Consider the following 13529-nt stretch of genomic DNA (forward strand, 5'->3'; position numbering starts at 1 on the left):
AGCTCGCCTCCGTTAAATCAAATGTTCAACTTGCTATAAACTTTCTCTCCGGCTAAAAATTCCATCTAAATGTCAATAATCAAACAAATATTTAGGTGAAAATTTGCTACATCTTGAAATGACAGACACATTCATGGAGATAGAATTAGCTACATCTTGAAATGACAGACACATTCATGGAGATAGAATTAGCTACATCTTGAAATGACAGACACATTCATGGAGATAGAATTGGCTAAACAAAAGACAGATTTATGTTATTTCTATCAGTGAGAGGATCTCTTGAAATGACAAATAGGTAGCCAGTTTGTTACGTTCAATAACATCCGTTTAGAAAACAGCTCATGGTAAGTTGTCAGTGAGTGACTGCATAAAAATTGTGTACCGTAATTGTTTTTCTAATAATATACTACCCGCTGGGCACACACTGGTTAATTCAACATAGTTTCCACGTCATTTTAATGAAAGTACCCTGAACCAATGTTGAATAGATGTTGAACTAACATATGTGCCCAGTAAGTGTGGTTCTTGTGACATTTTGACATCAATGTATTAGTATAGGTAATCAATGTATTAGTATAGGTAATCAATGTATTAGTATAGGTAATCAATGTATTAGTATAGGTAATCAATATATTAGTATAGGTAATCAATGTTGCAGATTTCAGGGACTAATCTGTTATCGCTACATATATTTCTGGACTTGTAAATTGATAATACCTATTGATTCTTGAAGAATATAACTTAGAAATGCTTAATGAGCTGAGTTCAACTGTCGTAGCCCATCACAACCCAAAATATAAGATTGTTTCATTCCATTGTTTGTAAACCACATAATTGTTAATAAACACTGTATAGCCTCAAAACATGATTAAAAGTATCATTTTGATATCATGGACGGTCAGTCCTTGCATCCATGGCCCTGTCTATGAACTTGAGAGTTGCTACATTTCTCCAGCCCCATCCTTCAGCTTTTTGCCAAAACAGTGGCAGGGTGCCCACTTTGTTATTGTTTGAATTGCAGATTGACCCTTTTCATAGTAACAGTTATGTAATGAATATGTTCTTTATTAAAGACTGTGTACTTTTTACCTAGTCACACATTGATGCACTTGACAATATGAAATAAATCAAGAAAGATAATGACTTCATGCTTCTTCATCAGTTTAATACGTTTGCATAATGTCTATGATCGTGTAGACAGAAAGGACATACAGTTCATGAAAGTAGACATTATGATAATGAGACAGACCCTATTGGTTCCCTTTAGATAAAACGATTTAATATTCCATGCAGTTAATGTAAATAAGAACATTTCAAAAGACTTAATTCTTCAAGGCCTAATCTAAGTGGTTCTTCTTGTCAGAGTCATGACACTCAGAGTCATGACAGCCGCACTTATCAATGTAAATGTAGGACTGCATGATCTTCTTCCCGCCATGGCAGATCATCTCCACCTTCCTCTCACTGGTAGACATCTCCTGACAGCAGGAGCAGGAGTGCATCAAGGTGTTTTTCTCTGCAGAGTACCTAGCAAACAGGACACACAAACAACACTGTTAGAAACAGTACCACATTTATTCTGCCGTAGGTCAACTCCCATTGAATTCTCACCCTTCAATCCAATTCCCCACTTACAAATTTCTGCAAGACCCAAATGCATGTTGAGTTTGTTTCTGTGTGCTTTTTTGGCATGTGTGTTGTGTTCTTATTTAGAGTTTGTACTCACATAGAAGATGTTCCACAGGATCCCCCGCAGGCTGAGATTTCCACCGGCACAGTAGACTTGCAGTTATTCACCTCTAGGTAGGTGGTGGTGTTCTTCACATCACAGTGACTGCGTAAAGCACCTGTGTAGGTAGACAGAGTTAAGGAGGACATTTTAAAGTGTTGAGTTTCTTATGTTCATAAGAGGTCAGGTTCATAAGAGGTCAGGTTCATAAGAGGTTAGGTTCATAAGAGGTTAGGTTCATAAGAGGTTAGGTTCATAAGAGGTTAGGTTCATAAGAGGTTAGGTTCATAAGAGGTCAGGTTCATAAGAGGTCATGTTCATAAGAGGTCAGGTTCATAAGAGGTTAGGTTCATAAGAGGTTAGGTTCATAAGAGGTCAGGTTCATAAGAGGTTAGGTTCATAAGAGGTCAGGTTCATAAGAGGTTAGGTTCATAAGAGGTCAGGTTCATAAGAGGTCATGTTCATAAGAGGTCATGTTCATAAGAGGTCAGGTTCATAAGAGGTCAGGTTCATAAGAGGTCAGGTTCATAAGAGGTCAGGTTCATAAGAGGTCTGGTTCATAAGAGGTTAGGTTCATAAGAGGTCAGGTTCATAAGAGGTCAGGTTCATAAGAGGTTATGTTCATAAGAGGTCAGGTTCATAAGAGGTTATGTTCATAAGAGGTCAGGTTCATAAGAGGTTATGTTCATAAGAGGTCAGGTTCATAAGAGGTTATGTTCATAAGAGGTCAGGTTCATAAGAGGTCAGGTTCATAAGAGGTCAGGTTCATAAGAGGTCAGGTTCATAACAGGTCAGGTTCATAAGAGGTCAGGTTCATAAGAGGTCAGGTTCATAAGAGGTTAGGTTCATAAGAGGTTATGTTCATAAGAGGTCAGGTTCATAAGAGGTTATGTTCATAAGAGGTCAGGTTCATAAGAGGTTATGTTCATAAGAGGTCAGGTTCATAAGAGGTCAGGTTCATAACAGGTCAGGTTCATAAGAGGTCAGGTTCATAAGAGGTCAGGTTCATAAGAGGTTAGGTTCATAAGAGGTTATGTTCATAAGAGGTCAGGTTCATAAGAGGTCAGGTTCATAAGAGGTCAGGTTCATAACAGGTTATGTTCATAAGAGGTCAGGTTCATAAGAGGTCAGGTTCATAAGAGGTCAGGTTCAAAATAGGTCATGTTTGACTAGTAGATCTGATGTATAAACAAAAAATACAACTTTACACAAATCATGAATATTTAGAAATGAATCAGTCTGTTGTTTTAACTTACATGTTGTGCAACATCCATTTGCATCAGTTTTCTCAGTTCCCTGTCAAAAAGAATAGTGTACAGCTCAATTTGGATATGACTAGTTACAGTCTATTGAGCTAGAGAACACAGTATAGATGTTATAATGGAAAACTATGATCATCTATGAATATGTTACTCGGGTGTAAATTCAATATAAACTACAAGTTACTATCAAATGAAGCAACCAGTATATTTAGGTATAGTTACTTTACTTCAAACAAACACATTCAAGCAGTTTCCTCATCTACTTACAGGGACGCAGTCCTCTGGACGGAACACTGGGCATTTCAATTTGGATTCCACAACGATGAACTGGTTGTTTGTCTTTGTGCATTCATACTTCACACAGCGGTCACTAGGGGGCGACCAAAGCTTCCCAAGCTGTCAAGTAGAAAAAAATGAACCTTGGTAAATTAATACTGTACGTTATAAAAACTTCAATAAATAAGCATTGATAAATCATTTATAAACCTTTCAGAAATAAGTACTTTGTTATTTGAAAATGTAAACAAGAATTACAATTCTTAAGCATTTACACCTTTAACATTTATGATAATTTATGATGAAGTTATGAACATTTGTAAGCATTTATATGTTCTCGTTAGTGATGTCATTCGTCCCTTTGAGATATCACAAAGATATCTGATATTAAAAATAATCTAATTTGGTTGCATTATCTCATCAATGTCACCTGAATGATGTGAGATGTGGCATCTGGGAGAACTAGAACACAGTCCTTCTGGACACACGTTCCACAACATTTCTCAGGGACGACTTCATACTCATAACCCTGGAGAAGAGTCAACATGGTGACATCATTAGTGGATTTCCTTCATATATACCTGGATTATTATACTGTATAGCCAACCATGTAAAATGTTTCACTTATGTTTAACCGAGTTTGCCATTATCCTGAGTACAGTACCGTTGGGCAGGTGGTGATACAGTTGATTTGGCCACACTCAACAACATATAGCTTGGAGACTGGATCCTTATTAGGGCCACACTTGCACTCCTCACAGGTGCCTTTGGGAACATTTTCACCAAGCTGGAGAGTGCAAGCAAGAGTTAGTATCATGTACTGAAGCAAAAATTAAGCTTGGGGCCACAGTGGCTCTCAGGATTACTTAAAGGGGCAATCTGGGATTGGTACATCAATATTTAGGTTTATTTTATACAAAATGTACAAATTATTTACCATAATAGTGCTCTGAGTTATATCAAAAAAGTGTTACTTCTCACCGTGTATTCGGTATTATTGTGGACACAAACAGGTTTGGGCACTGAGAGAAGACACAATACAAGGGTCAGGCAATGGTTGAGACATAACAGTTGTTGAACGGTTAAGTTAGTCACAATTCCTGCACCATGTTACCATCACGATATCACGAATGACATTATGTCACAGTGTTATGGCACATTTATGAACCCTTTATAAAGCATGTTATAGATGCTTTGTAACACATTTATGTAGTGCTTATGAAGGCTTTATGAAGTAGCTAGAGTGAAGACCTGTTTGGTGCTAACATTCCATACCTTGTACTCCTTGTCATATGCCAAACATTTAGCACAAACAGACTTGTACCCAGGTAACCTGGTGGAACGTTAAAGTGCCTCTATCCGGTCTAAACTCAAATCCTGTCTCTACTCACCACATGTATTTATCTGACAGCAGTCCACCGTCTTGTTGACCAACACCTCACCGTACTTCTTACAGGTAACAATTTCTTGGGGCGGACATTTCACTGGTTCACACTGGACACTCAGTGTGTCACCATTACACGTGCACTTCTGGCAGTTACTGTACCAAGTCTGACCAAACTGTGTTGGGACAAAACAAACACTGTTAGCAGAGACTTCAAACTTATTAAGACAAGGACTGGCCACCCCTCAGAGCCTGGTTCCTCTCTTGGTTTATTCCTAGGTTCCTTCCTTCTAGGGAGATGTTCCTAGCTACTGTCTTTCTGCCTCTGCATTGCCTGCTCTTTGAGGTTTTAAGCTGAGTATCTGTAAAGCACTTTGTGACCACTGCTGATGAAAAAAGGGCTTTACCAAATACATTTGATTGATTGATAATAACAATAGGGCTCCAGCCTCTTCAGGGCTTGGACCACTTACAAACCCCAATGAAACTAGTAAACAGCTTAAAATAATTGGGGTTCTATACAGAACCTTTTTGTGGGCCGTAATGTGAAGTGAGCTGTTGAACCATTTCTTCTGACAGATTCATTGTGGTATACATCTACATTATTACCTGTTTGGGTTTTCCATCAGGTCCTGTGCATCCTTGAAGGAGAAAATAAGATCTTAAGTCATATAACGGTGTTACTTTGAGACACAATTAAACAATGTATTCCTCAAACGGTCACATCCTTACCACAGTCACGAACACAGGTGTCAGAGAATGTGTTGAACAAGATGGTACCCTCAGGGCAGAAACAGCCCTCCATGAATGAGTCACATACAACGGCAAGGCTCCTTTGTGCTCCCTGACATGAATGCACATATTTTTCATTGTATCTATGATAAGAAAAAACAATTCATTACAGACTAGAAACGTTGGAATATAATGGAAACCTTTAAGAAAGCATGTACATTAGGTAGTGGTGTAAAATAATGAGATGGGAATGAGATGGGAATGAGATGAGATGAAAATGTGGTGGGAATGAGATGGGAATGAGATGAGAATGAGACTAGAATGAGATGAGATGAAAATGAGGTGGGAATGAGATGAGAATGAGATGAGAATGAGATGAGATGAAAATGAAAATGAGGTGGGAATGAGATGGGAATGAGATGAATGAGATGATGAGATGGGAATGAGATGAGAATGAGATGACAATGAGATGGGAATGACATGAGAATGAGATGGGAATGAGATGAAATGAAAATGAGGTGGGAATGAGATGGGAATGAGATGGGAATGAGATGAGATGGGAATGAGATGAGAATGAGATTGGAATGAGATGGGATGGGAATGAGATGAGATGGGAATGAGATGCGATGAGAATGAGATGGGAATGAGATGCGATGGGAATGAGATGGGAATGAGATGAGATGGGAATGAGAATGAGATGGGAATGAGATGCGATGGGATTGAGATGGGAATGAGATGAGATTGGAATAAGAATGAGATGGGAATGAGAATGATATGGGAATGAGATGAGATGGGAATGAGATAGGAATGAGATGAGATGGGAATGAGATGGATGAATGAGATAAGATGAGAATCAGATGGGAATGAGATGAGATTGGAATGATATGAGAATGAGATGGGAATGAGATAAGATGGGAATGCAATGAGATGGGACTGAGATGTGATGGAATGAGATGGGAATGAGATGAGATTGGAATGAGATGGGAATGAGAATGATATGGGAATGAGATGAGATGGGAATGAGATAAGATGAGAATCAGATGGGAATGAGATGAGATTGGAATGATATGAGAATGAGATGGGAATGAGATAAGATGGGAATGCAATGAGATGGGACTGAGATGTGATGGAATGAGATGGGAATGAGATGAGATTGGAATAAGAATGAGAATGAGAATGAGATGGGAATGAGATGAGATGAGAATCAGATGGGAATGAGATGAGATTGGAATGAGATGAGATGGGAATGAGATGAGAACGAGATGAGAATGAGATAGATACCTTGAATTGCATGTTGGCTGGATAGTAGAGCCACATGCCTTATACACTTTGGTCTTAGGGCATGTCAGTTCTGTAATATGGTCAAGATGGAATGAAAGACAAAACAGTAAGTACACAAATTGTAAAATACAAAATACAATTAAAGTTATTAGAATTATTAAAAATCTTATTAACATCTTGGGTGCATCCCAAATGGGATCCTATTCCCTACTTAGATCACTACTTTTGTCCAGAGCCTGGTCAACAGCAGTGCACTATGTAGGGAACAGGATCCCATTTGGGACACGGAACCTTATTTTATATGGATGTCCTTCCCTACCACATTTTCCTTTAGTTGACTTCCTCCAGTCGATACAGACTCCAGCTGCTGCACACCTCACGGCGTAGGCTTCCAGGCTGGAGCAGCCGATTGAGATATTTGGCATGTGGCAGACATCAAACTTACAGGCCTCGAAGAAGGGTTGTCGTGGGATAACGTCATGGCATTGCTTAAAGACCCTTCCAAAATAAAGAACCCATTTATGTTATTATATATAGGCCCAACCCAAATGGGGCATATAACATGTCACGACAGATTTCCTACAAACATTGATTACTGTATGCCTTACACGCTACTTTATTTGTGAAGCATTTATGAAGTTCTTATGAATATGGCATATTTTATACGGCATAAACAGTCTGTAAGATAAGTTTGGTTCTAAGTTATGGAACAACAACCCATGCCTTTAGCGGAACGTTTACAGACTTTTATGTACACAGTGTCATAGCAACCTCAATCAGATTCCCTTGTCTTTGTAATATAGCTGTCTCTCTGTGTTATTACAAGGTTACATGTCTTACGGGCTAAGTATGATGTCACAGATTGATGTCTTTCCTGACGGGCAGGTTGTAGGCGTAGGGGTAGGTGGGGTAGTAGGTTGCCGTTTACAGTAGGGTTTTTTATCATCAGGAATCTTCCATTCATGAGCCATCCCAGGACATGATGGGTCAATCTGACCATTCGGTAATTTGCAATCGTTTTTCCGGTTATTGTCACAGGTACCTTTATAAAGGTCAAATAAATATGGGAATGAGAAATAAACACAACTTCTTTGATGTCAGAAACAGCTGCTCATAACTTTAAGCCTACCTACAGTATCTTTTCATTGGTTATGCTATCATTGTAACTGTACAGTGAACTCTAATGCCATTGAAATGCAATAACATGCAACAAAATATCATCAAATCATTGCAACTATAATGTTCAGTTTACTCACAGAGTACTACAAGCTGTTCTTCTGATTCATACTTAAAGTGTTTTTGGTCAACATAATGCGAGCATCCCAAATGGGACCCTATTCCCCCTGGTTAAAAGGAGTGCACTACAATGGGACCCTATTCCCCCTGGTTAAAAGGAGTGCACTACAATGGGACCCTACTCCCCCTGGTTAAAAGGAGTGCACTACAATGGGACCCTATTCCCCTTGGTTAAAAGGAGTGCACTACAATGGGACCCTATTCCCCCTGGTTAAAAGGAGTGCACTACATTGGGACCCTATTCCCCCTGGTTAAAAGGAGTGCACTACAGTGGGACACTATTCCCCCTGGTTAAAAGGAGTGCACTACATTGGGACCCTATTCCCCCTGGTTAAAAGGAGTGCACTACATTGGGACCCTATTTCCCCTGGTTAAAAGGAGTGCACTACATTGGGAACAGTGTGCCATTTGGGATACAGTAAAGCCTACATACTTACCACACTGCCCCTCTGTGTTGTTGTGGAATAGGGAGTTTGGCAGGGTTACACTGAACATAAGGGACTTAAACATCACTGTTGCTTTAATGGCAGGGATCTTCAACAGTAACTCTACTCCAGTGCTGGTGATCATGAGGTCTTCATTAGAAAAGGTCGGGAAGATCTGATTTCCATTGATGTAAACCTTGTGAATGATAAGTAAAAACATTACGTAAGGAATGAGAATAGAGAACAGAATAACATTACAATACAGTAGATAAGATTTGAACGGTTTCCAGAACTATATCAAGTCACAAGAAGAGTTGGTAGTCTGTCAATCTTTTGTCAATAAAATGTAATTCTTTGAAATGTCATGGGACTGTTTCAGATACCTTGATGATGGTTTTGAGTTAACGTGATGGCATCCTCAAAGTGGTTAACCAATATGTCATGTTGTTAAATAACTATTTGTAACTAATGTAGTGTAGTATTGCAAATTACACTTGTCGTAGTCGGCAAGATCAGATATTCCTATTAATCAATACCCCCACGTTAACAAAAAGTAAATAATACATTTGAAAATATGAAGCTAGATTATTTTAAGTCTTAAAGTGGTATGAGAATGTCTCTCTCAAATCATGTATGTATCAAAGGTCTGTATCAAAGAATGTCTACATCAAAGTGCACTTTTGTAAGTGTATAAATGTGTACAAAAGCACAGTTATAATTACCACATTTGTTGTCACGTTTAATCTCTTCGGCGTAAGAACAATTGTATAGGACTTGTAATAGACAATCAGAGACTGAGGGCAGGTCGCATGTCCAGACGGATCACAGTTATAGTTGTCGATGATGACACTGAAGTTTTGTCGAGGAACTATTTCTTTAATCAAAACGTAGGTGCAGTTTTCCTGGAAACTGTAATATTGGCCATCAAATGTGACGTAGTGAGGGTCTCCCCATCCATAGCATATACCTGAGAGATAGAACAGAAAAAAGTAGCAAATAGATAGATCACGCATCAATACAAGAGCTTAAAGTCCTACTCCAGTCTCCTTTTCACCTCATTTAACACCTGATTTACTGAACACAACAGGTGGTCTAGGTATCCTCATGAAATGGAACAAGCTGATAACATCACAATGTCACTATCAGATCAGAGGGTGCAACTTTCACTGGGGACAGGGGGGTGGACGGGGGCATGTCGCCCCCACATTCTGAAATTGCATTTTTGTTCCCCCCCAGTTTAATCATTGGAATGTGATACGAAACAAGGCAACACTGTGCTTTAGGACCATGCGGACGCCTCCGAGCGGTCGAGTAGGCTGTTTGGAGTGTTTATCCGACTGGATAAAAATAATTATAATAATTATGTCCCCCCCACTTCTAAAACCAAAGTTGCACACCTGGATCAGACCAACTCCTTGAAGTTTGCAGTTGTGTCCAAAAAACACTATTTTGTTCAAAACATAGTATTTCTTTACCCTTTAGTGTACGGACTTTACTGTATTTATACTTGGGATATCAGTTTCCAACAGGAAATGTTCTAAAATCACTGGAGGACGTCTTAAAAACAAGTACACTTGGAGATAGAAGTATGTGTAGAAGGAGAGAAAATAATTAAAAACATTACGTTTTGAACTTACATTCACATTCGTAGTGATAGCAGCAACCCGATTCGTTATAGACTTTCACTGGTGGGTATCCATTTTCACACACAGGCTTTTCTACAGACTCACAGACCACAAACGTTGTGGTAATTACACCCCTGTGGCAAGTTTGAGTAGTGCAGTTGTCTGGCTTCCAAGTCTCACCATCCTAAAGTTGAAAATGAATGTTTTAGTCCTGAAAGTAAACACACTACGTACTACACAACACTATAACTACACAACACTATAACTACACAACACTATGAACTACACACTATAACTACACAACACTATAACTACACACTATGAACTACACAACACTATGACTACACAACACTATAACTAAGAAACACAATAATTCTGTTAACTTCATTACCTTTCTTGGTGGATTGACATATTCACAGTCCATGTAAGGTGTAGTCGGGGACGATGTAGATGTTCTAGTATGTGTAGCTTCTGTTGTTGTTGAGACAGTTCTGACTGTAGCTGAGACAGTGCTGACTGTAGCTGAGACAGTGCTGACTGTAGCTGAGACAGTGCTGACTGTAGCTGGGGTCGTAGAGGGACATGGTCTGGCTTGTTTCTCAACAATACAACTTGAGTTACAGTAGGAGGTGAAACACCAGCCTGCCCCGTCAGTCTCATTATATATCAAGGAACCTAAACAAAAACATATTATTAGTAATGAATAGATATGACATGAAGTATATGAATGCATTATGTAGTCAGAATTGATCATTTTAATGAAGGAAACTTACTAGCAGGGAAATGTCGATTTTTGTATGTGCAAAAACATAATGTGGTAGGGGTATTGGTAGTGATAGTGGTTGTGGTAATGCTAGGGGTAGTGGTAGTGATAGTGGTTGTGGTAATGCTAGGGGTAGTGGTAGTGGTAGGGGTAGTGGTAGTGATAGGGGTTTGGGTAATACTAGGGGTAGTGGTAGTGGTAGGGGTAGTGGTAGTGATAGGGGTTGGGGTAATGCTAGGGGTAGTGGTATCGATAGGGGTTGTGGTAGTGATAGGGGTAGTGGTATCGATAGGGGTAGTGGTAGTGGTAGTGGTAGGGGTAGTGGTAGGGGTAGGGGTAGTGGTAGTGATAGGGGTTGGGGTAATGCTAGGGGTAGTGGTATCGATAGGGGTTGTGGTAGTGGTAGGGGTTGTGGTAATGCTAGGGGTAGTGGTAGTGATAGGGGTTGGGGTAATGCTAGGGGTAGTGGTAGTGATAGTGGTTGTGGTAATGCTAGGGGTAGTGGTAGTGGTAGGGGTAGTGGTAGTGATAGGGGTTGGGGTAATGCTAGGGGTAGTGGTATCGATAGGGGTTGTGGTAGTGATAGGGGTAGTGGTATCGATAGGGGTTGTGGTAGTGGTAGGGGTTGTGGTAATGCTAGGGGTAGTGGTATCGATAGGGGTTGTGGTAGTGGTAGGGGTTGTGGTAATGCTAGGGGTAGTGGTAGTGATAGGGGTTGGGGTAATGCTAGGGGTTGTGGTATCGATAGGGGTTGTGGTAGTGGTAGGGGTTGTGGTAGTGGTAGGGGTAGTGGCAGTGGTAGTGGTAGGGGTTGTGGTAGTGGTAGGGGTTGTGGTAATGGTAGGGGTAGTGGTAGTGATAGTGGTTGTGGTAATGCTAGGGGTAGTGGTATCGATAGGGGTTGTGGTAGTGGTAGGGGTAGTGGTAGTGATAGTGGTTGTGGTAATGCTAGGGGTAGTGGTATCGATAGGGGTTGTGGTAGTGGTAGGGGTTGTGGTATCGATAGGGGTTGTGGTAGTGATAGTGGTAGGGGTAGTGGTTGTGGTAGGGGTAGTGGTAGTGGTAGTGGTAGGGGTTGTGGTAATGGTAGGGGTTGTTGTTGGGGTAATGATATGAGTTGTTGTTGTGGTAGTGGTAGTGGTTGTGGTTGGGGTAATGATAGTGGTTGTGGTAGTGGTAGGGGTAGTGGTATCGATAGGGGTTGTGGTAGTGGTAGGGGTAGTGGTAGTGGTAGGGGTAGTGGTAGTGATAGGGGTTGTGGTAGGGGTAGTGGTATCGATAGGGGTTGTGGTAGTGGTAGGGGTTGTGGTAGTGGTAGGGGTTGTTGTTGGGTTTGATGTAGTAGTTTCTTTCTGTGTTGTCAAAGTTGAGTTTTGCTTTTGAGTTGCTATTGTTGCTGTTGTGTATGGTGGATATGTGACTACAGTGAAGTCTGTTGTTATGGTAGATGGTTTGGTGGTGGCTGTTTCCTCAGAGGTAGTCCTCATCTGAGTTGTTGTTGTGGGTGTTGTTGATTCAGGACCAGTTGTAACTTCATCTGTTACTTTTGTTGTTATGGATGGAGTTGTTGACATAGTTGTGGTTGTTGGACTTTCTGTTGATGTTGTTGTTGTTGGGATAGTTGTTGTTGTTGGACTTTCTGTTGATGTTGTTGTTGTTGGGGTAGTTGTTGTTGTTGGACTTTCTGTTGATGTTGTTGTTGTTGGGATAGTTGTTGTTGTTGGACTTTCTGTTGATGTTGTTGTTGTTGGGATAGTTGTTGTTGTTGGACTTTCTGTTGATGTTGTTGTTGTTGGACTTTCTGTTGTTGTTGTTGTTGTTGTTGGACTTTCTGTTGATGTTGTTGTTGTTGGAGGGATAGTTGTTGTTGGACTTTCTGTTGTTGTTGTTGGGGTAGTTGTTGTTGGACTTTCTGTTGTTGTTCTTGTTGTTGGGGTAGTTGTTGATGTTGAACTTTCTGTTGTTGTTGTTGGGGTAGTTGTTGATGTTGTAATGGTTGTTGTGGGCCTTTCTGAGGTGGTAGTTGTCTCATTGCTACAAACATCAACACAACATCTGACTCTGATCTCGTAGTTGTAGCATATTGGTGGGGTGCCTTGATCCTTGTTGTGGCATATCAGTCCAACTGAGGGATTGCATTCAACATTTTGACCTAGTTCGGCCAAAGGAACATGGATGTTGTCTTTGGCTCTGCATTCTACATCCTTAGGTTGGCTACAAATATCAATGCCAGATTTCCTTATATTTTCTATGGTTTCATAATCTCCTTCTTCTGGTCCAAATGAAGGATAGTGATTGTCAATCCAGTCTGACCAATCACAGACAGTCTTGGTCAGGCAGTGTGGAGTAGTAGTGGGTGAAGTGGTTGTTGGTGAAGTAGGGGTTGTTGTGGGGGTGGTAGGGGTTGTTGTGGGGGTAGTGGTAGGGGTTGTTGTGGGGGTAGTGGTTGTTGTGGGGGTAGTGGTAGGAGTTGTGGTAGTGGTAGGGTTTGTTGTTGGGGTAGTAGTAGGAGTTGAGAAAACAAATACTGTTGTGGTCGGTGCTTGAGTGGATATCTGTGTTGTTGTAACTCTTGGTGTAGTTGTTGGAGTTGGGGTGGTGGAACAGGGATTCATAATCCGGACAATGGTTCCGTTCTCTTTGCAGATGGCGGTAATACAGGTCCCATCACCGTCAGATGTGTGATATATGGTCGCTCCATACGGGTATGTTCTGCCGTCGTATAAACAATAGCAAGCTGCAATAGGATTTTC

The 13529-nt window shown here is 40.5% G+C and overlaps 1 protein-coding gene across 2 annotated transcripts in view; it reads right to left on the reverse strand.

Annotated features, from left to right (window-relative positions):
- Window positions 1–1147: 1147 nt before the first annotated feature.
- Window positions 1148–13529, reverse strand: part of LOC139584166 (mucin-5B-like) — a 41314-nt gene continuing 28932 nt past the window's right edge. For both annotated transcript variants that reach the window (XM_071415708.1, XM_071415709.1), the window contains 18 exons: window positions 10787–13513; window positions 10405–10688; window positions 10026–10197; window positions 9111–9355; window positions 8401–8584; window positions 7508–7709; window positions 6987–7165; window positions 6668–6737; window positions 5387–5529; window positions 5264–5295; window positions 4662–4830; window positions 4252–4292; window positions 3935–4057; window positions 3701–3799; window positions 3262–3390; window positions 2989–3028; window positions 1730–1850; window positions 1148–1530 (listed from right to left, as the gene is read on the reverse strand). In XM_071415708.1, the coding sequence (XP_071271809.1) occupies window positions 1341–1530; window positions 1730–1850; window positions 2989–3028; window positions 3262–3390; window positions 3701–3799; window positions 3935–4057; window positions 4252–4292; window positions 4662–4830; window positions 5264–5295; window positions 5387–5529; window positions 6668–6737; window positions 6987–7165; window positions 7508–7709; window positions 8401–8584; window positions 9111–9355; window positions 10026–10197; window positions 10405–10688; window positions 10787–13513 (5150 nt within the window). In that variant the 3' untranslated portion in view covers window positions 1148–1340. The remainder of the gene's footprint in view (window positions 1531–1729; window positions 1851–2988; window positions 3029–3261; window positions 3391–3700; window positions 3800–3934; window positions 4058–4251; window positions 4293–4661; window positions 4831–5263; window positions 5296–5386; window positions 5530–6667; window positions 6738–6986; window positions 7166–7507; window positions 7710–8400; window positions 8585–9110; window positions 9356–10025; window positions 10198–10404; window positions 10689–10786; window positions 13514–13529) is intronic.

Source organism: Salvelinus alpinus, chromosome 9 (genome assembly GCF_045679555.1).
Source record: "Salvelinus alpinus chromosome 9, SLU_Salpinus.1, whole genome shotgun sequence".
NCBI lineage: Eukaryota > Metazoa > Chordata > Actinopteri > Salmoniformes > Salmonidae > Salvelinus > Salvelinus alpinus.